Below are 27,126 nucleotides of genomic sequence, written 5' to 3' on the forward strand. Positions count from 1 at the left end.
CAGGACCTCTTGGTTCGGATGAAACCGGAGATGTTGGCTAAGAAAGCTAATCATGCAAGTACAGGACGGACAAAATAAATGCACATACAAATTGATTGACATGATCCCTCTCCCTCTCTCTTTGGCTAGTTGGCTAGTTGCGCGATAAGCGGGAAAACATACTAGGCAGGGAAAGAAAGACTGATCGATCTCCTGTAAGGCCAACCCTCAACGGCGAGCACACCAGACAATTCTATAAGTCCGATAGAAGTCCAAGGTTTCGTCTTCAAACCTTTCAAATCGTTAAAGTCTTCGAATCTTTGAACCAAGGTCTTTTCGACTTTGCTAATACATTCCTTTTTTTCGAGGAGGGAGAATCACATAAGTTCATTGAAAGGGTATAATTGAATGAGACAAAAAGTGACAAAAAGAAAGAGAGAGATCAAGTCAGACAATGTTTCTTTCTTAGGACAATGCGTGTTGAATGTCTGTTGTCGTTATTATTATTGTCAGTTGTGCTATTGTAAAATATATGATGACTAAAATCTTCTCCAAATAGGTCAACTTTACTCCCCGAAGTCAACATAGAAAGAATTGTCCGTTTAAGAAAAGAAGTTAAAAGAAACTCGAGGAAAACCCTTACTCAAATTGTGGAGTTTCATAATAGTCGAGTAGAGTCAAATATTTCATAATTTCACGACTAAGTACATCGAGAATAGGTCAATATCTTCAACTATTATTTTTAGATCAAATTCAACAAGAATTAACTGTCTGTATCAGAGAAAGGTCAAACTCTTCTACTCAAACCGACATAGATACTAGACTTAATCCTCGTTGAATTATGAGACAGGAAGGATGTCTTTAGAGATAAGACTCGATATCTTTATGCGTAATAATGGATCGAACTTTGAAGTTTAAACTAAATTTTAATTATTATCTCTCCCGAGGTTGACCATAATAATTTAAATTTAAAATATTGTATCCAAACTACTCTTTTTCACCATCTCTAATTTAAAATTTGATCTTTTGGATAATCCCTTTTTTTTATTTTTTTATTTTCTTTTTTCGGTATTCAATTGCACTTATTAAAAACATGTGGGTAAAGGAGAAAATTATTTTAAATGGTAATTTAATTTAATAAAAAAAAATAGATAAGGCCATAAAGGTATTTTTAAAATTTAATCTTTTATTTTTTAAAAAAATAATAATTTACCAAGTTCCAAGAATGACTTGTTCACATGGTCTATGTCAATAAAATTAATTGATTAATTAGAAAATTAATATGTAAAATACCTTATTATAATTATAATTATATCATATATCATAGCCTCACCCCTATTTTATTGTCTTTTAGTCCTTAGAACGTGCATTACCGAGATTCCCAAATTTAAATTCAAATTTTATTAATAAAATACCGTAAATCTAAATTTCAATAACCGGTTAGGAATTTGTAACCATTTATTTTTAAATGCTCGTTTTTTAATATAAGATTGAAATTCTATTGTCGTGCAACTATACGTTGAAGAGCTTACTAGCTACAATCTCGACAACGTCTTGTCTCTCTTAGTAGTACTCTCTCTCTCTAGCAACTAACCTTGAGTTCAAATGGAGGAATGGTTGCTTACGAGTAGGGAGCACAAATTAGAGAGGAAATTGTTGGTCGTTTAGACAACTCGCCATACTTTTCATTCTATTTGTACCTGTTGTTACAACATGGCTCGACTAATTTACTTTAAAATTAGATAGATGGTACGGCTAACCAATATTAAAATTATTCCTCATTTATTTTTAGCCAAAATTTAAATGTGTTGTCATCAAATTATTTCCATACTTCTATTGTTATTATCTTTTAGTACCAAAAAAAAATATATATATATTATCTAAAAAAAAACATTTCTAAAATAATTCCAGATGAATATTTAACTTGCCAAAATAAACGTAACATTCATGTCATGAATTGGATAAGAATTCTTTATCGTTCCTGCTACATGATTCATGATTCATTACTGGCTTCTAGAAGTCAAAACTATCTCCACAAACCAATACAAATCATTTTAGGATGCTTTGTCCTCTTAGTATAACCGTTCAAGCCCACCATTAGCAAATATTGTCTTTTTTGAATTTTCTCTCTCAGACTTTTAAAAGAATGTTTTGTTCCCCTCCAACCTACGTGGGATCTCACAATATTTAAATATTATGAGATCTCGCATCGGTTGGAAAAGTGAATGAATCATTCTTTATAAGGGTGTGGAAACCTCTCCCTATCAGACACGTTTTAAAACCTTAAGAAAAGTCTGAGAGAGAAAATTCAAAGAAGACAATATTTGCTAATGGTGGGCTTGAACGGTTATACTAAGAGGACAAACCATCCTAAAATGATTCGTATTGGTTTGTGGAGATAGTTTTGACTTCTAGAAGCCAGTAATGAATCATGAATCATGTAGCAGGAACGATAAAGAATTCTTATCCAATTCATGACATGAATGTTACGTTTATTTTGGCAAGTTTAATATTCATCTGGAATTATTTTAGAAATGATTTTTTTTAGATAATACCCTTTTTTTTTTATATACTAAAAGATAATAACAATAGAAGTATGGAAATAATTTGATGACAACCACATTTAAATTTTGGCTAAAAATGAATGAGGAATAATTTTAATATTGGTTAGCCGTACCATCTATCTAATTTTAAAGTAAATTAGTCGAGCCATGTTGTAACAACAGGTACAAATAGAATGAAAAGTATGGCGAGTTGTCTAAACGACCAACAATTTCCTCTCTAATTTGTGTTCCCCTACTCGTAAGCATCCATTCCTCCATTTGAACTCGAGGTTAGTTGCAATATTTAATAGCGGTAGACTTGATCTGTTACAAGTATTATGTTTTTATGAAATGTTTTAAAAGGCCGATTAATATAGAATTGTTCAAAACAAAGTATATCTTGTAGTTACAAAGATGGAGGAATCGGAAAAGATACATAAATGGAATAGATGGAATAGGTCTCGATTCATTCATGAACGGTGAAGGGGTTAGAAGGGAATTGGATTAGCGATTGGCATAAGCATCCCGCGAGAAAAAGAAAGTCGGTGTTCTTGTTCCGTGAATGGAATGCGACCAAAACCCCGCATCCCTATTTCTCTCTATTTCTTTTTATTTTTCTGAATCTCTTTGTTTCCCTACAAATACAAGAATGCTCCTCAAACTTCCCTACGCCACTTCTCTCTTCTGTAGCGCTTCTAATTTCTTCTATTCTGGGGATCTTGTGATTTTGTAGAAACCAGGAGCGAAGTTTTTTTGGGTTTCAGCCAACACAACACATTCAATTACTCTTGCGATTTCGCGAGCTTAGCGGCCCCTTAGCTCGGAATTCGCAACAGGTAACATTGTCTGATGCCTTTCGATTTTGTTTTTTGGCTTTGATTTTGATGATTGTGGCTCTGGTTTTGCCTCTTTCTTACATTTGTTATATGTTTCTGAATGTGGCGCTTGGATTCTTAGAGATCGTGGATTTGTGTTTGTTTTCTGGATTCTTTTTTTGTTCCTCCGCCTCTTGTTTCTTTGTTTTTTTTTTTTTTAATTAATTTATTATTATTATAAATTTTATGTGTTTTGGAACTCTCCATTTACATTATTGAGAGTGCTTCTGGTAATTGGATTTTTGGAGTTTATTATGCTTTTGGAGGGCCTGAGTTGTGAATCTGTGATATCACACCTCTGTCAGGGAGGAGGACAAAACATTCTGGGTAAGGGTGTGGAAACATCTCCCTATCACGTTTTAAAAACGGTAAGGAAAAGCCTAGAGAGGACAATATTTGCTAGCGGAAAGTTTGGGCCATTACAAATGATATTAGAGCCAAACATTGGACGATGTGCGAGTGGAAGACTGAGCCCTGAAGGAGGGTGGACACGAGGTGGTGTGCCAGCGAGGACTCTGGGTCCTGGAGGAGGGTGGATTGTGAGATCCCACACATCTGTCGGGGAGGAAAATGAAACATTATTCATAAGGGTGTAAAACATCTCCCTAGGAGACCTTTTAAAAACCTTAAGGGGAAGCTCAAAAGGGAAAGCCCCAAAGAGGACAATACACAGTAGACTTGGGCCGTTACAAATGGTATCAGAGCCAGACACTGAGCGATGTGCTAGTGGAAGGTTGAGCCCCAAAGGAGGGTGGACACGAGGCGGTGTGCCAGCGAGGACGCTGAGTCCCGAAGGAGGGTGGATTGTGAGATCCCACCTCAGTTGAAACATTCTTTATATGGGTGTGGAAAACTCTCCCTAGCAAACGTGCTGGAAAGCCTAAAGAGGACAACATGTACTAGCACTAAGCTTGGGCCGTTACGAAATCTTTGTTCTTTCTTTCTTGCCGGTTTGTGTGTTTTAATTTCATTATTTCGTGCAATTTCTTGTCTCTCTCTCTCTTTTTATCTTTTTGTTGTTGTTTATGATTGAATGTTTGAGTTTCTTCTTGAATCCTCAAGTATTTTGAGTTGAATCTCATCTCTGATTCCATCTGTCTTGATCAGGGTAATCTAGAACTTGGAGGATTAAATTTCTCCATGGTGAGCTTTTAATTTTTCTTAAAAAAACCTTTCCTGTTCTGGCAAAAATATGCTTAAACTTCGATTAATTATGTGGACACTGAAAAACAATCGTGCTGTTTCTTTATTCTGAGCCAATTGTGTTGCCTTTTGTGTTCATTAGGGAGAAGCCGCAGCTTTCTTGGTTCATGATTTGAAGGAGGGATTCCCGAACGGGTTCGGTTTAAAATCGAAAGGTTGTGAAACAGCCACCGTCATAGGCAATAAAACAGTATGCTGACTTACTTTGTATTGTTTGTTCTATTGTGATTGTGATGCATCAAGAACTCATCTCTGAAAGTCTTAACTTTTTGATATGCTTTGGTAGTATGTCGTTGACGGAGGCTGTGATGACTCGATATTGTCCTTTCGAGTTCAAGTATTCGATCATTCGACAGGAACACGGTGAGTTTCTCCCGTGGTTATGCAATTGATTCTTTTAGTTCTAGGCTTCTAAGTTCGGTGGATTTTCAGGATCGATCCTGTCGTTTTGGGAACGATACCGGAGCCATGTAAAGGGCATTCGGCAATAGCTTTGAACGAAGATCATATATTGTTTATTAAGGGTGAATCGCCCTTACATGATTCCTTTTGGTTTCTTGAGGTATGTGTTCACGAGGATTCAACGGCACAAGATCACTCAGTGTTACACCTGATTCTTGGTTTTCTTTTCCCTATTCTTATGATATTTATCGGTTCTTATACGAGTAGGTGAATACTCCATATGTCCAAGAACGAACACGATCTTCGGGTTGTGAAGTTGTTGCTTGGAGTAAAGGGGTGAGGGGAACTGTTGAGAAGCCGATCGTTGTTAGCGGTCCGTCTGGGGTGGGCAAGGGTACTCTTATATCCATGCTCATGAAAGAATTCCCGTCTTTGTTTGGATTCTCTGTTAGCCACACGACTCGTGCTCCGAGAAACATGGAGAAAGATGGGCTTCATTACCATTTTACGGAACGAAATGCTATGGAAAAGGACATAAAAGAGGGAAAATTTCTCGAGTTTGCTTCAGTTCATGGAAACCTCTATGGAACAAGTGTCGAAGCTGTTGAAGTGGTCGCCGATGCCGGGAAAGTATGAAAATTCAGTTTGCTTCCATTTGAGGATTGTTTTTCGGTTTGATCAAATATGTATGATATTCATCATATCTTCTGGATCTTCCATGTAGAGATGCATTCTCGACATTGATGTTCAAGGCGCGAGGTCCATGAAGGCTAGCTCCCTCGACGCTATATTCATCTTCATCTGTCCACCTTCAATGGCTGAACTCGAGAAACGTCTTCATGCAAGGTGAGTTAAACGATACCATCGTCCATTCATGTTACGAGTCTGAATATGCATTGTTACATCCTCAGGGGAACCGAAACCGAAGAACAAATCCTCAAACGACTACAAAACGCCAAGGCCGAAATCGTGCAAGGAGAATCATCTGGAATATTTGATCACATCTTGTACAATGATAACCTTGAAGAGTGCTACAAGAGTCTCAAGGTAATTCCTTATGAAATGGAATGAAACTATGTGTTCAATCATCTTTTTGATGATTCAAATTATTTCAGAAACTCTTGGGGCTTGATGGGAGTGTCAATACTTGCACTAAATCAATCCCAGAAGATTTCGACCTTCCTCCGATCGTTCATTCGGTGTCAAGGATCGATAACAAAATAATAATAACCTACCGAGCTTCAGATCTCAAGGACGAATCCCAAAAGATGTAAGTACTAGAGTCACGCTTTATATCGATATGATTTGAAAGTTAGGGTGTTCGATGTGTTTATTTACAACTTTTTCGGAAGCAGGATCGGGCTGGATTTAACCTCGCTCAAAGGTGGTGCACCTGGCCGGACTAGAGGGTTGGATGTGTATCCGATCAATTCGGTTTCTAATGGCTCGAATATGATCAATCAGCTTAGCTAACAGCTCTACCAATGATTTAAGCTACTAACCTGTTACCCTTTCACAGACGATGACGAAGTGACGACGGTGCATTCCTAATTGAATTATATTGATTCGAGACGACGTTACAAGTTTGATTTTTCTCGCTCGCGTTTTAAGTTTAGGAAGAGAAACGACTCGATTGAAAAGGTCGAACGATCATTATTGTTTCTTACGTAGGCTGCTAGAACGTGATCATTGATATTAGTTTGGCAAATTGGGTCTGATCATTTATCCAACACTAATTTGTTATTGCTTTCTTCTTAGAAATTGAAAGTCCTATTTTTCCAGATTTCTTTTTGATGTTGAATGGGTTTCTTTGGGTTCTTGCTTTTGATTGTTGAGAGATAAAGAATGCCGTTATCCATCGAGTATTAATGCCTATTGAGTGCTATGTGACCTAAACAACTCGAATAGAATTTTCAATTTTATTTTTTTATTGAATAACTAAAATTGACAAGTTAGTCTTAGTCGATATGTATTAGTAGAATAATAAAAATGTGTTCCTCGTCATTAACATGTTTGATCGCCGTGTCGGTACTCGAATATTGGCTCGAGTTATTTTCTCTACCCTTTTTACTCTGAAAAAGCTGAGGCACCTTGCATCCTTTAACCAATAACCATCTTTCAGCTAACCCAACCTTGAGAACATGCTCGATAATCCTTTCTACTCCAAACACTATATGCCACATACGGTATGAAATACTCATAAAACTAAACGAATAAAACTATGTCTTAATAATAATTATTAGGGGTGCACACAGGTAACTGACTCAAAATTTCGAGTTCATTGGATTATTGACTAGAGCAATCTAAATAGAGTTCACAATCCAACAAACTCTCTATTTTTAGGTCGGGTTGGGTTGAGTTATTTTTTTTTTAAAATATATTTTAAAAAGTATCACGTGTTCACAATACATGCAATATTAATAATTAAAATCTTATAAATCTTAAATATCAAACATTTACAAGTCACACATATCATTGACATTAGTTATAAACATTAAATATTCTTGATCTTTTTTAAAATAGAGATGGATTGTAACCTTATTTTCGAGTTGGTCGGGATGACCCGACCGTAAACTCGCTAACCGAATAAAAATTTTCGGTTTTTTCAAAAATTCAACTTAACTTAACCCAAACCCGAAAAAAAAATTAACCCAACCTAACATTTATGATTTAAATGAGGTAGTTCGAGTTTGTTGCGTTATCGAATCATAAACACCCCTATAAAACCAAGTCCATTTATTTCAAATTTCTTATACAATTTTGACGACCTTCATAACAAAAAAAAAATAATAATGAATAAATGAAACCGCATGTGTTCTAAAAAAAATACTAAAAAAGAAAGCAAAACATGGTGATCCAATCCTAAGACAACTCGAAAAGATTTTTGTATAATATTTGTGATGACCTGATGGTTATCTTTGAAAGTGACACCGAATTTCCTAAATACATTTGCATTTGAAGCCTAATTTTACACGGTGAAGCCCACAAAACCGTTGGTGAGACCCCACAATGGCCGTTTCTCCATTTCTACTTCTCGCTCGCATTTCATTCTCCTTTTCTCCCTTTCCGTCCTCCTCTTCAATACCCTTTTCACACCTTTCCAAAACCCAGCTTCGATTCCATTTCTCTTTTTTTTGGGTTGAATTTCAGGCAGTGCAGTGGTTGATTGATTGATTGATTGATTGATTGATTGATCGATTCTTCTGCTTCGTGGTTTGATTTTGGGGTTTCCCAGTTGTTATGATCGGGAAATGGGAAATTTCTTTGAGTTATAGGGCTTCTATGTGTCTAATCTGCGTGTTTTAGAGGTGGGTTTGTGGGGAATTTTGAAGAGAAAATTAGAATGTCGAATCTATATGGGGATTATAATCAGAAGATTGATTATGTTTTCAAAGTTGTTTTGATCGGAGATTCGGCCGTCGGCAAAACCCAACTCCTTTCGCGATTTTCAAGGAATGAATTTAGCGTTGATTCCAAAGCTACTATTGGAGTCGAGTTTCAGACTAAAACTCTCGTTATTGATCAGAAAACAGTGAAAGCCCAGATATGGGATACTGCTGGACAGGAAAGGTATGTTGGTTTAATTCTTCTTGTTTTGTTTCTTGTGGAGTACTTCATTGTGTTCATGCTTTTGGATCTGTGATAGCTTTTAGAGATGAAAATTGGAATGTGCTCTTCAACTTTGTTGTAACTTATAGCTTAGAGTAGATGAATCATTGTATGATATAGCATGGAATTTGTAATAGCCCAAGCCCATCGCTAAGAGAATGAAACATTCTTTATAAGGGTGTGGAAACCTCTCCGTAGTTAAAGCCTTGAGGGGAAGTCTGAAAGGGGAAGTTTAAAGAGGACAATATCTACTTACGGTGGGCTTGGGCTGTTACAAATTGTATCAGAGCCAGACACCGAGCAGTGTGCCCAACGAGGACGTTGGGTCCCCAAAGGGGTAGATTGTAAGATCCCACGTCGAATAGAGAGGAGAACCACACATTCCTTATAAGGGTGTGGAAACTTCTCCCGAGCAGATGCGTTTTAAAACCTTGAGGGGAAGTCCAAAAGGGAAATCGCAAAAAGGGAAATATCTGTTAGCGGTGGGTTTGGGGTTCCCACGCTCTTATAAAGAATGTTTCGTTCTCCTCTTCAACCAATGTGGGGTCTTACAATATGAGGATAATATCTGGATGAGTACCAATTTCGTTGCATAACTCTAAAATACGCGTTTTAAAACCTTGAGGAGAAGTCCAAATAATACAATATCTGCTAGCGGCAGGCTTGGGCTAATACAAATGATATCAAAGTCAGACACCAAACGGTGTGCTAGCAAGAACGTTGGGCCTCCAAGGGGGGTGGATTGTGAGACCCCACATCGGTCGGAGAGGATAACGAAACATTCCTTATAAGGGTGTGAAAACCTCTTCCTAGTAGACATGTTTTAAAGCCTTGAGGGGAAGTCCGGAAGGGAAAGTCGAAAAGATGACAACATCTGCTAGCGGTAGCTTGGGCTGTTATAGAATTAGACGGCATAGATAGCAAAGAGTTCGGAAGCGTTTAATAGAATTGAAACTTGTTTTGTTATTGTTTTCTCTGTACTCTCAAATCCAGAGAGATTGGAGAGATACATTTATGTTTGAATGAACTTGTGGTGATTGGAATAGTGTTCATGTTCCTTTTTATTCTTTCGGAGATTGCAGAAGTTATTTTTCTCTTCATTTTATGTTTTTCTGTTTTTTTATTATATGTAGCTGCAGTGCATTCTTGTCCTGTTTTAGATTTATTGAAATTGTTGTAATAAGATCGATAAGTCATAGGTTTGGTTTATGTATGCTTGGAAAAGACATAATGAAAGAATGAGTTGTTGGGAGAAAAATGAGAAGGGTTTGATCTATGTGGGACTCGAGTAGTTCGGCACAGTGAGGCCCGACTTTCGTGATTCTCTTGTTGTAGGGTCGGAATGCAAACACAAGAGGACTCGGTTCTGCATAAATTCGAGAGGAAGGTAGGGGAGAGTGATGGAAAAGGTGAGTGAAGTCGGGGGGGAGTCGGATACCTTTCTCGAGTTTGCTAACTTTTGTTATCAAAAGTGTATTTCAAGTTAGGGAAATTCTATCAAATTGCTATTAGAGAACTTTCTTAGGCATACCTAAGAGTCAAGTGGAATGAGAACTAGTAGATATTGCTCTCTTTGAGCTTTCCCTTTTGGGCTTTCCCTCAAGGGAGAGGTTTCCATACCCTTATAAAGAATGTTTTGTTCTCCTCTTCAATCGATATGAGATCTTTCAATCCACCCTCTTTGGGGCCCAACATCCTTGCTAGCACACCGCCTGGTGTCCACCCCCTTCGGAGTTCAGCCTCCTAGCTGGCACATCACCTGGTGTCTAGCTCTGATATAATTTGTAACGGCTCAAGTCCACTTCTATCAGATATTGTCCTCTTTGAGTTTTCCCTTTCGAGCTTCCCCTCAAGGTTTTTAAAACGCATCTGCAAGGGAGAGATTTCCACACCCTTATAGAAAATGTTTCGTTCCTCTCTCCAATCGATGTGGGATCCTATAACCCCCCCTAGGCCCAACATCCTCACTGGCACTCATTCCCCTCTTCAATCGATGTGGGACCCCCCAATCCACCCTCATTTAGGGCTTAGCGTCTTGGCTGGCACACCGCCTGGTGTCGATCCCCCTTCGGAGTTCAGCATCATCCATCGAATGTCTGACTCTGATATCATTTGTAACCGCCCAAGCCCACTGCTAGCAAATATTGTCCCTTTTGGGCTTTTCTTTTCGAGTTTCCCCTCAAGGTTTTTAAAACGCGTCTACTAGGGAGAGGTTTCCACACCCTTATAAAGAATGCTTCGTTCCCGTCTCCAATTGATGTGGGATCTCACACTTGAAGTGCCTAAGTAACGGAAAGGACATTATCATTTGGATTAACCAATGAATAAGTTGCTGAAGCAAAGGGAGGAGGAATGAATTGTGACGAGGGACAAGACAGTTGAATTAAGGAGAGGGAGAGGCTAGTGAGATAATGAGGAGGAAGTCAGGCATAAATGAACTAACCACAAGAAGGCTAGAGCTGCCTCAATTGAATGGAGTCAATCCGAATGGATGGACGAGTCGTCAATCTCTTTGCACTCGGTGAAGTTCAAGCTGGCGAAGATAGCTCGATTTCCTACGACATCACATGAAGGAACGCCATATGAGCTTTTCTTAGCTCTACAACAGGAGAGTAGTGTGTACTAACTCAATGGATTGGCAGAGCAATGGTGGACGCCCCATCGAAAAGGTGGAGGTTTGGATGGGGTCATGATGAATAAACGAGCCACGAGTTCGGTTTATGTATTCGAGGAAGAAAACGAGAGAATTGGGTTAACTTGAATGCTAACCAGAAGGGTGTGAGTTATGCAGGACTCAAATTAGTTAGGAGGAGTGAGGTGCGTCATTTATAATTCCGATATCATCAGACGTGAGAGATGTCGAAGGAGAACGTTATGGAATAGTTGAGGAGAGTTCGATACGTATATCTGACGAAATAAGACTCTGAAAATCGATGTTATAAACTTAAATTGTGTAGGTTACGATGAATTTGTTCATAGTTTCTTATGATATCTTGTTATCTCCATTGTTAGATACCGAGCAGTGACAAGTGCATACTACAGAGGTGCAGTAGGAGCCATGCTAGTTTACGATATGACAAAGCGTCAATCGTTCGACCACATGGCACGGTGGCTGGAGGAGCTACGAGGACATGCTGATAAGAACATCGTCATAATGCTGATCGGAAACAAATGCGACTTAGGAAGCCTCCGAGCGGTGCCAACAGAAGATGCACAAGAATTTGCTGAAAGAGAGAACCTGTTCTTCATGGAGACGTCGGCTCTGGAGTCGACGAACGTCGAAACTGCGTTCTTCAGAATTCTAACAGAGATTTATAGGATAATCAGCAAGAAGAGTCTGGCAGCTGGGGAATCGATAGATATTGGCGTGAATCCAGCGCTGTTTAAAGGGACAAACATAGTTGTTCCTGGACAGGAGCAGGCTGGTGGGAGAAAAGGGTGTTGCTTTGCCTCATGAGTTTCCATATAATTCCATCATCATTTCAGTTGGGACATTGTTTTTCTATTCCACTTTTGATTTATACTAAGAAAAAAAAGATTCATGTATTTGTATTTTGTAGAGGAACTGGCTTTATACCATGGATGAAGGATTAGTGAAGCTTATCTCCCTCTCTTTGAACAATTTTTTTAAAAAATTCAACGCCCCCAACGCTCCAACGCTCCAGTACCAGTATTCTCCTGTATACTCTACGACATGATCATGTTATCTACTTGTCTAGGGTTCGAATCATGAGTTGGAATCTAGATTCGACATTTGATGTCTCCTATATACCCTGTGACATGATCATGTTACCTACTTGTCCATGATTCGAATCAGGATTTGGAATCTGAATTTGGCATTTGATGTCTCTTGTATGCCCTACGATACAAGTAGTATAGGTATAACTTCAATTCTTTTAAACTTTTTTCAATCGTAACTATCCTAATGGTCACTCTTATTCACTCGGGATCTTATTGGATATACTCAAACATACCAGACTTTAAGTTACTTTGCCACTACCACAAGAACTTCAAGTTTCTCACCCAACATCCATATGACTATTTAGTTTACTCGGTATGTTGTATACTTCCAACTGCAAAAGAGCAATAGATCGTGTACAAGAACGAACTTCTAAGTCGTGTGTAGAAAAGTACTAAGCATCTAGACATATCTAAAAATGAAATTTGAACTTAAGGCTATAAACATGATTTTAGATTTCATTGAAACATGAACACTAGATCATGTCGCCCGGTAGATGCAAAAGAGAATGACCCGAGGATGAAACAGGGGTAAAAGAACTCATGATGCTTTGGTGATTTTAGGTTTAGGGTTTAGGGTTCTAATAGGGTTGATCCCTGCCATGTCTAGGAAACTGAGTTAACGCATTAATGAACTTTTTGAAAACTCAAAAGTATTTTAAAACCAAAATTAACGATAAGGGTATTTTTGAACTTTTCAGAAAAGTTTAAGGGTGTTTTTGACATTTTTGAGATAAAATATATTTTGCACACGTGTAAGCAGAAAACAATGGGATTTAAAACATAGGGACTATATAGTCATTTCACATGGAGAAGCCAAAAAAGAATTGGGTTTCAAAAATAAAGATCCCGCTCTTGCAACAAATTTGAAATTCAAATCAGAAAATTGAAAAATGGGTTTAAGTAGCGCCCAAATTTTCACATTTGAAAATCGCCCAAAATTTCGCCTTCTCTCAAACAACCTCCATCTTCTTCCCTCTCGTTTTTCAACTGCGCGTCTCAGAGAGCGCCTCCCACCAATCCACCGCCATTCTTTTTTGTTTCTTGTATTTTGGTCAAACCAAATAAACTCCATTGAAGCCCACTGGAATCTCACGGTATGATTCATCTCCCTCTTCCTTTTTCTCATCTCTTTGTTCAGATTGTTGAAATGAAATGTAGGTTTTAACTCAAAGAATCTGGTTCTTGTTACTGTAAGAATCTTCTGTTTTTCTTTTGAAATGATCGTTTTCTTGTTTCTTCTGAAGTTCCATAATGTCGGAATCAAGGGATAGATTGGAGAGGCAAGTGGACTATGCCGAGGTCTTTGCTCGTCGGAGATCAGAAGGCGGTATATTGGACGAGCAAGAAATGAGTACTACTTTGATCGGGACTCCCATCGCGCGCGCCACAACGACGACTACAGCTCAACAAAGACCTACGAATCTCGGGCCTGGAGGTGGTGGTGGTGGTGGCGGTGCGATTCCGAGACGCAGTTTTGGTTCTCCCATTTCTGGTGGAATTGGGCGTAATAGATTTCTTTACAGATCTCCAGTTTTGAGCCGCGAGAATACGGCGGCTGGGAGTTCCAGACGGAGTAGATCCCGTGTGAGGCATAGTGTTTTGCCGATTTGGTATCCAAGAACTCCACTCCGCGACATTACTGCAGTTGTGAGGGTAAATGACTAACTCTCCTGTTATTTTGATTCTGCTCTGCTAGATCTTTCAAGTGTTCGTTGTGTTCTGCTTTCAATTTGTGGAGTATCTGCACATAGCATCCATTGAAATTTCTCTACTTATTGCATTTCGACTGGTAAATTTGATTCATATGAGCTCTGTTAAATTCACTCATTGTCATTGCATCTCTCTCTCTGGTATTCATATACACCAATATCTTGAGATAACTGTTCTCTAATACTGTATGCTTGTTTGTTTAGATTCATTCTAATTTGAAGTTGCTTGAACTTTCGGAAACCCTCTATTTATTTTTTTTTTCCCGTAGTTATGATCTTGTTTCTGTTTTTCAGTTGGTAGCATCTGATTTGATTTGAGTTGAGCTGACATTTAATCGGAAATGTTAATTTCATATGTCCCAATCCATTTTTGTGAATCCTGAGATCGGATTACTTTCCTTGCCCTTTAAGTTAATTAATTAATATATTTCCAGTTCTTAAGCAATTGACTACCGACTTGTTTGTCTAAAAAGAAGATTCTCTTTGTTTTGTAACGTCCATACTCGATGATTCCATATGTAACATCAACAGTCTTGATAATGATATCCTGTCCACCATTTATAAAGTTCACTTAATTCTTCTCCTTGTTAGTTTGTTTCTTTATTATTTTATTTTTATTCAAATTGTTTTCTAGGCTTTGTTTTAACCTATTATTTGAACTACTTTTTGGTGGGCTCACCATGCTTCGGCTGATTGCAGTGCATATTAGCACAAGATATTATCATTACTTGTGGGACATGTTTTCAACGCTTTTAACGCGTTTGAATTAATAGACACTTGTACTAACGTTTTCGATGTGTTCGTATATTTATGTTGTTATTAATGAACAAAAAAATTAATTAATTTTGATGGTGACAAATATTTTATATTTTCAAGCCTCTAGGTACATGTACATTATTGACTTATCTACGCCACGTGATTGTGTATTATGCATCATTCATCTCAAATCTTTGCTACTTTTTAAGTTGGTTCCCTGATATTTTTGCTGTCAATGTGAGAAATTTCCCCATTTTTCACGTTTCCAAGGATTTTATTTGATGAGAACTTCTATTAGAAGTCTGTATTGAGCTATGTCATTGTGAATTCTCTTAATGAATTGCATATGGACTCAAGTTTTTGGGCTAATTCTTCGCATTCCTATTTCATGTGTTCAACTTATTTTGATTTTTTCTGGGAATTTAGTTACTGCTCCATGTCGTCCAATAGCATCTGTGTTCTTCCTAGATATCTCCTTTCTTAGTTGTCCATTTGATGCGTGGTGAACTGGGGTTGTGCCATTTATAAGCATCTTCCAATAGTGTTCTTAACTTGGGGAGAATCATATTCTTAAATCAGGCAATTGAAAGAACACGAGCTCGGTTGAGAGAAAACGAAGGCCAAGGAAGTGATAATAGTCCAGCTCCCTCGGACGAAAGAGCTTTAGAGTTTAGCGCATCTGTGTCAGGTGGTCATCAAGAGCCAGACGTTTCTCTGGTCACCCCTAAACCAACCGTAGGCAAAGTGACAAAGATTCTTCGTGGAATTGCAAATGAGAATGTGGAAGAATCAGAGATGCTCACCCCACAGAAGAAACTCTTGAACTCCATTGACAAAGTGGAGAAAGTAGTGAGGGAGGAGTTGCAGAAATTGAGAAAGACACCGAGTGCAAAGAGAGCCGAGAGGGAAAAAAGAGTTCGCACTTTGATGTCATTTCGTTGATTCAGTTCAACAGTCGGTCACTCCCAGAATTGGGGAGAACCAGATCATCATCATGTTGATCAGATTCATTCAGAACTCAGATATATCATCTGCTGATGATTACTCGGTAAAGAGCGCTGGATGATATGATACCAGAGGGTTAAGGGAGAAGGAGAGATCCTCATCTTCTGATGAGATCTCAAGAGGACTATTATCTTACTTTCCTGTTAAATGAATCCTTTTCATTTGCTAGAACCATAATAGGTTGTTTTGTTGTTGTAGGGTCGTCTGCCCTTAATTCTGTTTACTGCAAATATAGATAGTGGAAGTAGGCCATCTGTTTTGGGCGGTGGAAATGATGTATAGAAGAATTATTAACCAACTCTAGACTTGAATTTTTGCCTTTCAAAAATGCACATTTTTTATTAACTGCTGTGAATTGGGTAGAGTTTGGTTCATTACATCTACCATATCAACTTTAAGAAGGGTTATTTTAGACGTCTTTTGGGATTTGTTTTCTTTTGGAAGGTAAAAATAACCAACTAATGCTCATCATGGGCAGGTTTTGAGGAGCAGTAGCAGCAGGTTCAAATGGTGAAAGAGAAACCCATATGATTAGAGATGTTGAGACTGTGTAGGAACTCGCCTCGAGTAGGGAGGGGATTATTGAGAATTGTTGGTGGGGAACCACATCGACTAATTAAATGGTTTATCATGAATTTATAAATAAGAAAAACATCACTTATAGGTTTTTTTTTTTATTGGAGATTTGTGATTCCTTAAGATTCCTCTCTTAAATGGGGAATTGGTAGGGAGTGTAAGATATTTTCTGTTAGAATCTAAATGTGACGAGGATGGCAGTCCACGCCAATTCCTCGTCTAAAAGGAAAATACATCAAAGTACATTAATATTAAATACATCCTTCATCCTTTGCAGCTACCAAGTGGCGCCCCACACAAACACTTGTTATGAAAATAGGAACTCAAATCAAAGCTCTGCAAGCGGCCGCCCACCGGAATCTGGCCGCACAGCCTATTATAACTGACATTCAACTGAAAAGTCAGTTCCGTCATCGCCACCGGAATACTCCCAAAGATCTTATTATGGTTAAGATCCAGCGTAGTCAGGCTCCGGGGAAACACAACCTCCGACAAGTTAAACTCCAACAGATTCCTCGACAAATCAACGATCTGGGTCGTCTTGTTTGCACCAAATAACATCCACGCGCCGCCTTCAAGCCTGTTTCTCGCCAAAGAAACCACATTGAAATCCATTTTTGACAAGGAAGCTGGAATTTTCCCGGAAAGTTCGTTGTGGGAAAGATAAAGGTAAGGAATCTCTCCCTCGAAGTACCCAAAAGAGTCCGGGATTTGTCCTGTTAACTTGTTTCTGTCCAAATGGAGAGAGCCGAGATTCGGGAGCTGGGAGAGAGAACTTGGGATTGTTCCGGTGAGATTATTGAAGGAAAGGTTGAGGAGGGTGAGATTTTTGAGGGAGCCGAGGAAGCTTGGGAGAGAGCCAGAGAGATTGTTCCAGCTGAGGTCGAGGGATTTGAGGTGGCGGAGATTGGCTATGGTGGGTTGGATGGGTCCGGTGAGATTTGGCAGCTTGTGGAGCATGAGGGTTTGTAAGAATGGAAGGTCACCGACGTCCGGTGGGATTTGGCCGGAGATTTTGTCGTCGGCGAGGATGATGAGGGAGATGACACGGTGGGTGGTCGGGTGGCAGTCGACAGAGTACCAGGTACAACAGTCCTGTTTGGGATCCCAAGAGGAGAGGACGTAGGGGTTGTTGAAGGCTTTTTTGATGGTGAGGAGGACTTTTTTGTCAGCTGGGTTGCAGAGCTCTGCAACAGAAATGGCGATGGAGATGAAGAAAATGAGAGAGAAGAGGAGCCATGAGAGTTTGAGATTTGGAGCCATGGAGGAAATGGGGGACAGGTATGGTCGGGAGGGTAATAGATGGATGAAGTTGGAAAGGGATAGTCCAAATCAAAGTCAAATAGTGAAGGTGGTGTTTGGAGCATTATAACATTGCTCATTGCTCCTTCTTTGTACTTTATTGACTTTAGTCTCCATTCATCAAGTGATTCTTGATGAATCTATGTAAGTGGTGAGTGTATGTAACGCTAATGGACAATATATATATATATTTTGGTGTATGATCATGCACTCACACACCATGAAATAGTAAACACTTATCTAAAGATAAAAGTATGTAAGAGGGGTTTGGAACAGACATGCGATCATGGACAACACGTCCTGGACAAGCATGACCGAAACATCCAACATGCAACCATAAACAACACACCTTAAACAAGCATGACCGTGAAAACTATCTCTCTCTTAGTTAAGACGTCAAGAGCTTCCAATTTTGATTTATGCTTGTTTAAAACAAGATCGTTATTTGATTATTCTTCCAAATTGAATGCCTAATCATTTATATTAAACTTTGGCAGGCCTTGGCCATCATCAAAATTATATATATATATATATATATACATTAAATACAACAAACAAAAAACATGAACACAATCATAAAAGATCTAATCACAATGAACAATACTTCTCGCCGGCTGATGTAAACAGCATCAAAGTCGTCTCCTTCCATATAAAAACTATATTGAACTGATCAACCTTCATTTGAGTCATCAATGGAGGATTTCCAAAGCTACACAATTCTCTTCCTCATATGGCTACTTTCCACCATCACAATCCGCTTCATTTTCGCCAAAACCAAGCCAAACCCTCGCCTTCCTCCAACCCCTTTAGCCCTTCCCATCATCGGCCATCTCCACCTCCTAGGACCCCTACCCCACAAAGCTTTCCACAAGCTCTCAGCCCGCCATGGCCCTCTAATTCACCTCCGTCTAGGCTCCGTCCCTTGCATCGTAGTTTCATCCGCCGAAACGGCGAAACAAGTCCTCAAAACACACGAATCATCCTTCTCAAACCGACCCCATTTGGCTGCAGTTGACTATCTAACCTACAACTCAGCGGACTTCTCCTTTGCTCCCTATGGACGCTATTGGAAGTTCATGAAGAAGCTTTGTATGTCGGAGCTCCTCGGTAGCCGAACGCTCGACAGCCTTGCTCCAATAAGACAAGACGAGACACAGCGGTTTCTACGGTCATTACAGACAAAGGCGGTCGAGGGGAAAGATGTTGATGTTGGAAGAGAGTTGATGAGGGCGAGCAACAATGTGATATCAAGAATGACGTTGGGGAAACGAAGCGCGGAGGAGGAAGAAGAAGCGGAGGGGATAAGGATGTTGGTTAAGGATGTAGCTGAGCTTACTGGGACTTTTAATGTTTCGGATTACATTTGGTTTTGTAAGGGTTTGGACTTGCAAGGGCTTGGGAAGAAGCTGAGGGAAGTTCGTGAGAGGTTTGATAAGATGATGGAGAGGTTGATAAAGGAACATGAAGAGAGCTTGAAGATGATGGAGATGGAGGGAAATGGTGATGAGAAAGTTATGGATTTGCTTCATATTTTGCTTCTTAAGTTTAGAGATGAAAACTCGGAAGTGAAATTGACTCGAGAGAATATTAAGGCTTTTATTCTCGTAAGTTTGATTTAAAGTTATGGTTTAGTTTTCGATGTTAAGAGTCACAGACCTCCACAATGGTATGATTTTGTTCACTTACTTATAGACCCATGATCATTCTCTTAGTTAGCCGATGTGGGACTCCCACCAACAATCCTCCCTTTGAATAAAGTATACCATAGAGCCTCCCCTGAGACTTATGGAGCCCTTGAGTAGTCTCTCCTTGATTAAGATTCGACTCCTTTCCCCTAAAGCCTATGGAGCCCTCGAATAGCCTCTGCTTAATTGAGGCTTGACTCCTTTACCCTGAGCCCTATGGAGCCCTCGAACAGCCTCCCCATAATTGAGGCTCGACTCCTTTCTCGAAGCCTATGGAGCCCTCGAACAAAGTACACCCAAACAACCTCCCGTTAATTGAGGTCTGACTCATTTCTCTAGAGCCCTCGAACAAAGTATACCATTTGTTCGACACTTTAGTTACTTTTTTACTATACCTTCGAGACTCACAACTTCTTCGTTCAATATGGATAAGTTAAGGACATGATTCTGCTAACATGTTAGAATCACATACCTCCATAATGATATGATATTGTCCACTTTGAGCATAAGGTCATGTGGTTTTGCTTTTGGTTTCCCCAAAAGGCCTCGTATCAATAGAGATGTATTCCTTACTTATAATCCCATGATCATCCCCTTAATTAGCCGACGTAGGATTCCTACGGACAATCTGACTAAGTCCCAATAAATTTTGCAGGACATATTTGTAGCAGGGACAGACGCATCAGCAATAACAACAGAATGGGCATTGGCAGAGCTAATCAACCATCCAAACATAATGGAGAAAGCCAGACAAGAACTCCACACAGTTGTAGGAAAGAGCAGACTGGTTGAGGAATCAGATATCACCAACCTTCCTTATCTCCAAGCAATAGTAAAGGAGACATTGAGGCTTCATTCAAGCCCATTGATAGTGAGGGAGTCAACTGAAAGCTGCACAATAAATGGCTACGAAATTCCACCAAAAACCCAATTGTATGTGAACATTTGGGCCATTGGGAGAGACCCAAATCAGTGGGAAAACCCTCTTGAGTTTGAGCCAGATAGGTTTATGGGCAAAGAAGGGAGCGTGAGTGGTGATTTGAGAGGGCAGAATTTTAATCTGCTGCCATTTGGGAGTGGTAGAAGAAGCTGTCCTGGAACAACGCTTGCATTGCTCATAGTTCAAACTACTTTGGCTTGCTTGGTTCAGTGCTTTGATTGGAAGGTTAGTGGAGGAGATGGCAAAGTTGATATGGAAGAAGGGCCTGGCCTTACACTTCCTAGGGCTCAGCCTTTGATTTGTGTACCCATGGCTTGTCTGAGTCCGTTTCCATCGTTAGCCGATATTATATCGTAATCTCTTCCACTACCATGCTATCTCGACGTGTTTTAGATTTGTTTGTATGTCCATCTGCTTAGTGATCAATGATGAAGTGTTGGATGATTTCTTACTCAAGGAGTTGGCCACCACATTTTCTTTACTCGAATAAAATAATATTTCTATGTCAGTTCTAGACCAACTCTAGCTATCAACTCTGCCCGTATTAAGTCCTCCAAATCTTTAGGACAAAAACTATGTCACTAGCTCTAAATCATGCATCAAGTAATTGTACTCATAATCTTTTAATTGGTAGGATGCGCAAGTCACAAACTTGTCATGTTGCATTAAAGCACAACCCATCCTTTCTTTGAGGCATCACTATATACTATGAATCTTCCTGTCGTCCTTGTTGGCTCCGATAGCACTAGAGCCAAAACTAGACCAAATTAAGCTTCTGAAAAAATTCTTAGTCTTTGTTTGAAGTGTAAGAACTCCCATTCTTAGTCAACGGGGTAAGAGGGGTAGTTATCTATTTCAATCTTTTTAGGATCCACCATAACACTCACATGCTTCCTAAAAAAATTCATAAGAAGCCACTAAACATAAAACTGCTTCAAGTAGAACACACTTAACATTAAAGTTCTTATGATTGAGCCATCGACCAACAAGTAAAATACTATAGTCATCGATGAAACCAAATCCAAACCAACATCTTCAATTGTTGTTGACTTCTCAAAGCCTCTTTACTCCATGATCCACATGAGCTGAGCTACTACGCGTCTTTAGCTGTCAGTCCACAGTCCACAGTCCAAAGCCTTCACCAGATGCATACTTAAATCCCAAATCATATATATCTCAGCTACTCATCACCTCCACCTTCCTCACTCAAATCCATGGCTTCCAAACTCAACCTCCCATGCCTCTTCCTCTCCCTCTTCATCACCATTTCTGTTGCAGAACTCTGCCACCAAGACGACAAGAAGGCTCTCCTCAACATCAAAAAAGCCTTCAACAACCCCTACATCCTCACCTCCTGGGACCCTCAAACCGACTGCTGCCACTGGTACTGCGTCAAATGCAACCGAACCACCCACCGCATCACCTCCCTCACCATCTTCGCCGACGACCGTCTCTCCGGCGAAATACCACCCTACGTCGGCGACCTTCCATTTTTAGAAACCCTCATTCTCCACAAACTCCCAAATCTCACCGGACCCATCCACCCCAACATAGCCAAACTCCATAACCTTAAATTCCTCGACCTCAGCTGGAACAGCCTCTCCGGTCCCATCCCTGATTTCCTCAGCACCCTCTCCAACCTCTTCGTTCTCAGCCTTTCCTTCAACAATTTCAACGGAACCATTCCAAATTCTCTCTCCAAACTCCCAAATCTCGGCGGGTTACAATTGGACAGAAACAATTTGACCGGAGAAATCCCAGATTCGTTCGGGTACTTCACCGGAGAACAGGCCCCGTCTCTGTATCTTTCACACAATCAACTTTCTGGGAAAATCCCATCTTCCTTGTCGAGATTGAACTTCACTTCCATTGATTTGTCCCGCAACAAGCTTAAAGGCGACGCCTTTATGATATTTGGGTCAAATAAGACCGTTCAGATCGTTGACTTGTCGAGGAATCAGCTGGAGTTTAACTTGTCGGAGGCTGTGTTTCCTCAGAGCTTGACTTCGTTGGATGTTAACCATAATAAGGTGTTTGGGGGTTTGCGTCCGGAGATGACAAAGCTGAATTTTCAGTATTTGAATGTGAGTTATAATCGGCTGTGCGGTGAGATTCCTGTTGGCGGAGAGCTGCAGAAGTTTGATGTTTACGAGTATTTTCATAATAAGTGTTTGTGTGGCGCACCGCTGGGTAGCTGCAAATGATGGGACTTTGCACGCAACTTTGAGAATACTGAATAAAGTAAGAGGATTTCAATGTGTTCCTTTATTGCAACTTCACATTGCAACTTATTACAAGTCAAATCTAATCATTGGGGTTGCACGAAGATCCAAGTTTGATTCAAATTAAGTTTAAGTCTATGACAGTGTCAGATCGTGTAATTGTCTAAATCCGTCGCTAGTAAATATTGTTCTCTTTCGACTTTTCTTTTTAGGTTTTCATTCGAACGCATCTGATAGAGAGAGAGGTTTCCTGTCACGACCCGAAATACATAACTTCAAGCCATGACTAATAAGAAATATGACATGTAATGTATAAACGAGAAATTCAAGGAAAACATTTATTTCAAAAGAATTTCATTCATTTCATAAGAAAAACGTATCTTTACTAAAAGGACATATGTGCCTAGGTAAAAATAAGAAAAGAAACATGATAGACAAAGTGTACTATTCGATAAGCTAGACTGACGCCCCGGAACACGCTTTCTCTGTGACTACCCACATCGATCAACGCGCCCTCTCTTGACTCGACGCCTCACGTACCTAAAAAAAAAAAGGTATAGCTAGAATGAGTATAAAAATTATACTCAATAAGCTACCTACTTGTAGGCTCTCATAGCATTCCAATTACGACAAACTCCCACGGTCTCTTTCCTTGACTTTTGTACATCTAGATTAGGTCTTAGCTCCTTGGGGTTTCTTTGGTGCTTCGTCCTATCATTTATACCCTAAGAGTTACCTTATGTCATTCTGTGCTTGATTGGTACTCTTTGAGTAGCTACCTCGGCATGACTATGAGACTACCTGATGTCATATCTAGGAAGTGAGCTACAACCCCCTAGTCCACGATAATCCCCCATTATTCGGGGAGGGCTACCTCCCCCATTCCCATCCAGCTAATGGTCTGTTCCAATGTGGGTCTCCCGTTTCCCATGCTAAAACGACTTTAGAGCAGATGAGTCCTGATCAGGAACCCCCTGGTCTCCCACGAAGCATTATCATCAATCGCACATAGTTAACCTAAGGGTTCCCTAGTGGCAGTTCGTTTACCGTGGTAGTTTCTTATGTTTCTAGGAGAGGGGTCAGGTCTGTACTTAGCATCATGTTACTCAAACCATAAATCCCTAGACTTAATCATACAAGTGGGCCATGAAAATCAACTGGGTAAGTACATAATTACCATCCAACATCATCATACAATTTTCATGCGAGGTAAACATACAAGCTCAACGGGGTGATATCGTCCATCAACTCCCGAAGCGTAGATTTCCCAAATTTTCATCTCCATTCAGCATAGAATATCCATATACATAGCAAGCGGAAACTTAAAGCATAACGACACTCAAGTAATCCTCATAGTAATTCACACAATACACCCTACTTTTGATAATTGAATACCTACAAACAATCACGGGAAGTTTCGACCTAAGGTAATTAAACTAGCATGCATGCATTCCAAGCGACTCTTACAAGTATTACTTCCTAGAATTTCATGTGGTGACTTACTTGGATGATGCGTGCCCTTACGCAGCGTTTCCACACACTTGACGTATCGAAAGGGGGTGATTTTTTCTCAATTAGGTCCTATTTCACACAAAATGGAGTTAGGATTGGGATCAGGAGGAAAATAGGGAAAACAGAAGTCGGTCCAAAAATAAGCTTCCACGCGCCAGCCACGCGCCTGAGAGTAACCACTCGCAGGTTACACGCGCGAGTGTCACGCGCCCAGAGTTTCTGCAGTCGCGGGTCGCGGTTCGGTTCGGACGCAGTGGCTCGGGTGGACCGCGGGTCGTCGGTTCGTTTTGGCTCGCCGCGCGGGTATCGGGTAAGTCGACGGACGCAGGTCGGGTTGCGTTGCCGGGGACGCGTGTCGCAAGGAGGCTGGAGCCGCGTTTTCCAGGCGGCGTTCGACGCGCGTTCGAAGGCGATTGGCGCACGCGGCCCTCTATATAGTTGACACGTGGCACGCCGGTGACTTCTCTCTCCTCCTAGCAGGGAAATCAAGGTTTTCCGATTAGTTTTCGGAGGTTCTCTCCATTTTCTATCTTTTCGATTCTTAATCCAAACAGAAATAGTTTCTCCATTTTCTATCTTTTCAATCAATCTACGTGCCAATATTTTTTTTTTTCTTCATTTTTGCTTAGTCATACAATGAGTTATGAGCGTCGGAAAGAGGTCCGGTAACATCCTTACCGTTCTCGGAAAGATTTTCAGATCTCGAGTTTCGTCCGATTTTTTCATCAAAATCAGCGGTGGATCTTCCCTGGATGAAGGTAGTATGCTTAATCACTCTACTCCTTAACAAAAATCTCACATCTGGAAAGTATAGTTCAAAATCTTACCTTGCGGGTTTTCTTTCTGATCTTGACGAAAGAGGAGGAAATCTTAACACGAGTTCTTACTTCACTCCAAGAAGAACTCCAGAGTATAGACCTTAGTAGGAAATGGATTCCGTACTCTCAGACGAATACTCTGGCTATTCAATTTTCTCTCTCAAATTCAGTCTCAACCTTCTCTCTCACTTTTCTTTCTTTTGCAGGAATTATGTGGAGGACCCTCAAGACCCCTATAATGGGCCGAGGGGTAAAATGTCCATTTTACCCCTTGGCCGTTTATTTTTATACGTTACATTTCCACACTCATAAAGTGTTTCATTCCCCTCTCCAACCGATGTGGGATCTCACAATCCACTCCCCTTTGGGGCTCAACGTCCTTGCTGACACTTGTTCCTCTTTCTAATTGATGTAGGATCTAACAATCCACCCTATTCGGAGCCCAACGTGCTTGATGACACGCCGCCTAGTGTCCACCCCCAACGTCCTCACTAGCACATGGCTTGGTGTCTGGCTCTAATATCATTTGTAATCTCTCAAGCCGACTGCTAGCAGATATTGTCCTGTTTGAGTTTTCCTTTTCAGACTTCCCTTAAGCACATCCACATCCATAAAGAATATTTCGTTCCCCTAGCAACACATTTTCAAAACCTTGAGGGAAGTTCGAAAGGAAAAGCCAAAAGAGGACAATATGTGCTAGTGGTGGGCTTGAACCGTTACAAATGATATTAGAGCCAGGTCACCGGGTGATGTGCCAATGAGGAAGTTGATCTCTGAAGGGGGTGGACACGAGGCGGTGTATCAACAAGGACGCTGGACTCCCAAAAAGTAGTGGATTTGGGAGTCACACATCAACTGAGAGGATAACAAAACATTATTTATAAGAACCACTACAACTTGGGTCATAATACTTACCCCAAATCAACCTCTATAACATACCTATTTTTACTTCCTAATAGGAACAGACTCAACCCACATTCTTCTTCCTTGGCAGCAGCCCAACGCCGTATGTATATCATTTATGGGCCCAGCCCGATTACTTTTCCAGCCTAATAGCAAGTATTATACTACACAATACCTAGTGAGTTAGTGAGGCACCCTGTCGATTGTCCACTAACTTCCTTCTAGTATTATACTACACAATACCTAGTGAGTTAGTCCTCTTCATTCTAGTTCATCTTGCATAGTGATCCTCTTCCTTCTAGTTCACCTCGCATGATGATGTTCGGTTAACTTTTTCTTCCTTCTACTTCATTTTTTTTTTTTTTTAACAAACGGTTTGAGTTGCTTTACCTCAAAATGTTGAGTTCTATAAAAGATTCACGAAAAGAAAGAAAGAAAAAAAAAGGAAAAAGTATGATTATGTATAGGTTCACAAAATTAGTCACTTCGTCAAATTATAGCATCTTTTAAAAGAAATACGGAGTTAGATAACTACCATTTAAACTTTTGATGCTCTTCAAACTTTTGATGAAATTCCTATTTAGAATTCTTGGATCTCACGTTCGTTAATCAAAAGAAAAAAAATCATGGATATGAAGTATTTTGAGAAAATCATAAGAATTTATGTTCAGACAATATCATATCATCTAGATAATACTTAATGGTGTGCTTTGTTCGAGTGAAATATCATCGTTGGTTAAAACTCTTATAACTAATAAGATCAATACCCCTTTGCATTAAAAAAAAGACTTATAATTATATGATTTCGAAATTAAAAACTATTTATTAGAAAGGAATAATGACTTTTGAGGTAGAAAGAAAAAAGGACAATAAGAAACAAAAGTTGATGGGAGAATAAAGGAGAGGAATAATGTGGAAAAATTAAATATTTTCTTTTTTGCTTTTCTTCAATTCCAACCATTCTTTGTCATTTCTGTCTTCCAAAAATTTCCTTTATAGCTCTTCTTGTTTTCATCTCAGCTGATTTGGCCATGGAATTTCAAACAAAGGTGAAAAGGGTGGTTTGAAGATATTTGTAATCACTTTTCGTGTTAGATCAAAGCAAATGACTTAGGTCGGTGGCACGTATAGTCATATCTTTGATTGAAGCAAATGGCTTCATATATCGACACAAGATACTTGCTTCGACTAAAATATGGCTATGCCGACGCAAATTGGTGGGTCGAGACAAATACGCCCATTACTCCACTTAGTCAATCGATCAAGTTGAGGTAGCTCACATGTATTCATCTTGTCTTCGTTTAAGCAAAATCCCATTAGATCGATGATACACAATCATTGAATCG

General features: G+C 39.8%; 6 protein-coding genes and 1 long non-coding RNA gene across 8 annotated transcripts; 5 read left to right on the top strand and 2 right to left on the bottom strand.

The window, feature by feature from the left end:
* Positions 1-2,979: 2,979 nt before the first annotated feature.
* On the top strand, positions 2,980-6,788 carry LOC111466032 (guanylate kinase 2-like). 2 transcript variants are annotated; one of them, XM_023110592.1, is made up of 11 exons: positions 2,980-3,063; positions 3,256-3,358; positions 4,505-4,540; positions 4,683-4,790; positions 4,887-4,963; positions 5,033-5,162; positions 5,270-5,632; positions 5,727-5,848; positions 5,914-6,049; positions 6,118-6,272; positions 6,358-6,788. In XM_023110592.1, exons 3-11 carry the CDS (start codon positions 4,538-4,540, stop codon positions 6,473-6,475), a joined length of 1,212 nt encoding a protein of 403 aa, XP_022966360.1. In that variant the 5' UTR covers positions 2,980-3,063; positions 3,256-3,358; positions 4,505-4,537; the 3' UTR covers positions 6,476-6,788. The 2 variants fall into 2 exon arrangements, with proteins under 2 accessions (XP_022966360.1, XP_022966359.1); XM_023110591.1 differs by having other exon boundaries at positions 3,002-3,358.
* A 1,195-nt stretch (positions 6,789-7,983) lies between these two features.
* Positions 7,984-12,214, top strand: LOC111466102 (ras-related protein RABA4d). Its single transcript, XM_023110686.1, has 2 exons — positions 7,984-8,572; positions 11,624-12,214. Exons 1-2 carry the CDS (start codon positions 8,346-8,348, stop codon positions 12,066-12,068), a joined length of 672 nt encoding a protein of 223 aa, XP_022966454.1. The 5' UTR covers positions 7,984-8,345; the 3' UTR covers positions 12,069-12,214.
* Positions 12,215-13,260: 1,046 nt separating this feature from the next.
* LOC111466091 (protein POLYCHOME) lies at positions 13,261-16,164 on the top strand. The gene is made up of 3 exons (XM_023110672.1): positions 13,261-13,446; positions 13,597-14,005; positions 15,397-16,164. The coding sequence occupies exons 2-3, from the start codon at positions 13,604-13,606 to the stop codon at positions 15,757-15,759; spliced, it is 765 nt and encodes a 254-aa protein (XP_022966440.1). The 5' UTR covers positions 13,261-13,446; positions 13,597-13,603; the 3' UTR covers positions 15,760-16,164.
* Positions 16,165-16,500: 336 nt separating this feature from the next.
* On the bottom strand, positions 16,501-17,834 carry LOC111466051 (polygalacturonase inhibitor-like). The gene has a single exon (XM_023110620.1). The coding sequence runs from the start codon at positions 17,659-17,661 to the stop codon at positions 16,663-16,665; it is 999 nt and encodes a 332-aa protein (XP_022966388.1). The 5' UTR covers positions 17,662-17,834; the 3' UTR covers positions 16,501-16,662.
* A 487-nt stretch (positions 17,835-18,321) lies between these two features.
* Positions 18,322-20,822, top strand: LOC111465987 (cytochrome P450 93A2). The gene is made up of 2 exons (XM_023110507.1): positions 18,322-19,304; positions 20,041-20,822. Exons 1-2 carry the CDS (start codon positions 18,393-18,395, stop codon positions 20,680-20,682), a joined length of 1,554 nt encoding a protein of 517 aa, XP_022966275.1. The 5' UTR covers positions 18,322-18,392; the 3' UTR covers positions 20,683-20,822.
* Positions 20,823-21,371: 549 nt separating this feature from the next.
* Positions 21,372-22,752, top strand: LOC111466052 (polygalacturonase inhibitor-like). The gene has a single exon (XM_023110621.1). It carries the CDS (start codon positions 21,540-21,542, stop codon positions 22,527-22,529), a length of 990 nt encoding a protein of 329 aa, XP_022966389.1. The 5' UTR covers positions 21,372-21,539; the 3' UTR covers positions 22,530-22,752.
* Positions 22,753-22,884: 132 nt separating this feature from the next.
* Positions 22,885-25,047, bottom strand: LOC111466143. Its single transcript, XR_002714320.1, has 4 exons — positions 24,887-25,047; positions 24,738-24,807; positions 24,051-24,532; positions 22,885-23,087 (listed from the first exon to the last, which is right to left on the bottom strand). It is a non-coding gene; the product is annotated as an uncharacterized LOC111466143 (long non-coding RNA).
* Between the last annotated feature and the right edge of the window lie 2,079 nt (positions 25,048-27,126).

This window comes from Cucurbita maxima, unplaced genomic scaffold, assembly GCF_002738345.1.
Source record: "Cucurbita maxima cultivar Rimu unplaced genomic scaffold, Cmax_1.0 Cma_Scf00030, whole genome shotgun sequence".
In the NCBI taxonomy this organism is placed as follows: domain Eukaryota; kingdom Viridiplantae; phylum Streptophyta; class Magnoliopsida; order Cucurbitales; family Cucurbitaceae; genus Cucurbita; species Cucurbita maxima.

Excerpts from the sequence above, each read along its gene's own strand:
- LOC111465987 (XM_023110507.1), top strand. The coding sequence starts at position 18,393 with ATGGAGGATTTCCAAAGCTACACAATTCTCTTCCTCATATGGCTACTT. Across the intron at positions 19,305-20,040 it reads ATATTAAGGCTTTTATTCTC|GACATATTTGTAGCAGGGAC; the intron begins GTAAGTTTGATT and ends TAAATTTTGCAG.
- LOC111466051 (XM_023110620.1), bottom strand. The coding sequence starts at position 17,661 with ATGGCTCCAAATCTCAAACTCTCATGGCTCCTCTTCTCTCTCATTTTC.
- LOC111466032 (XM_023110592.1), top strand. Across the intron at positions 5,849-5,913 it reads GAGAAACGTCTTCATGCAAG|GGGAACCGAAACCGAAGAAC; the intron begins GTGAGTTAAACG and ends TTACATCCTCAG. Across the intron at positions 6,273-6,357 it reads AAGGACGAATCCCAAAAGAT|GATCGGGCTGGATTTAACCT; the intron begins GTAAGTACTAGA and ends TTTCGGAAGCAG.
- LOC111466091 (XM_023110672.1), top strand. The coding sequence starts at position 13,604 with ATGTCGGAATCAAGGGATAGATTGGAGAGGCAAGTGGACTATGCCGAG. Across the intron at positions 14,006-15,396 it reads ACATTACTGCAGTTGTGAGG|GCAATTGAAAGAACACGAGC; the intron begins GTAAATGACTAA and ends TTCTTAAATCAG.
- LOC111466052 (XM_023110621.1), top strand. The coding sequence starts at position 21,540 with ATGGCTTCCAAACTCAACCTCCCATGCCTCTTCCTCTCCCTCTTCATC.
- LOC111466102 (XM_023110686.1), top strand. The coding sequence starts at position 8,346 with ATGTCGAATCTATATGGGGATTATAATCAGAAGATTGATTATGTTTTC. Across the intron at positions 8,573-11,623 it reads GATACTGCTGGACAGGAAAG|ATACCGAGCAGTGACAAGTG; the intron begins GTATGTTGGTTT and ends CTCCATTGTTAG.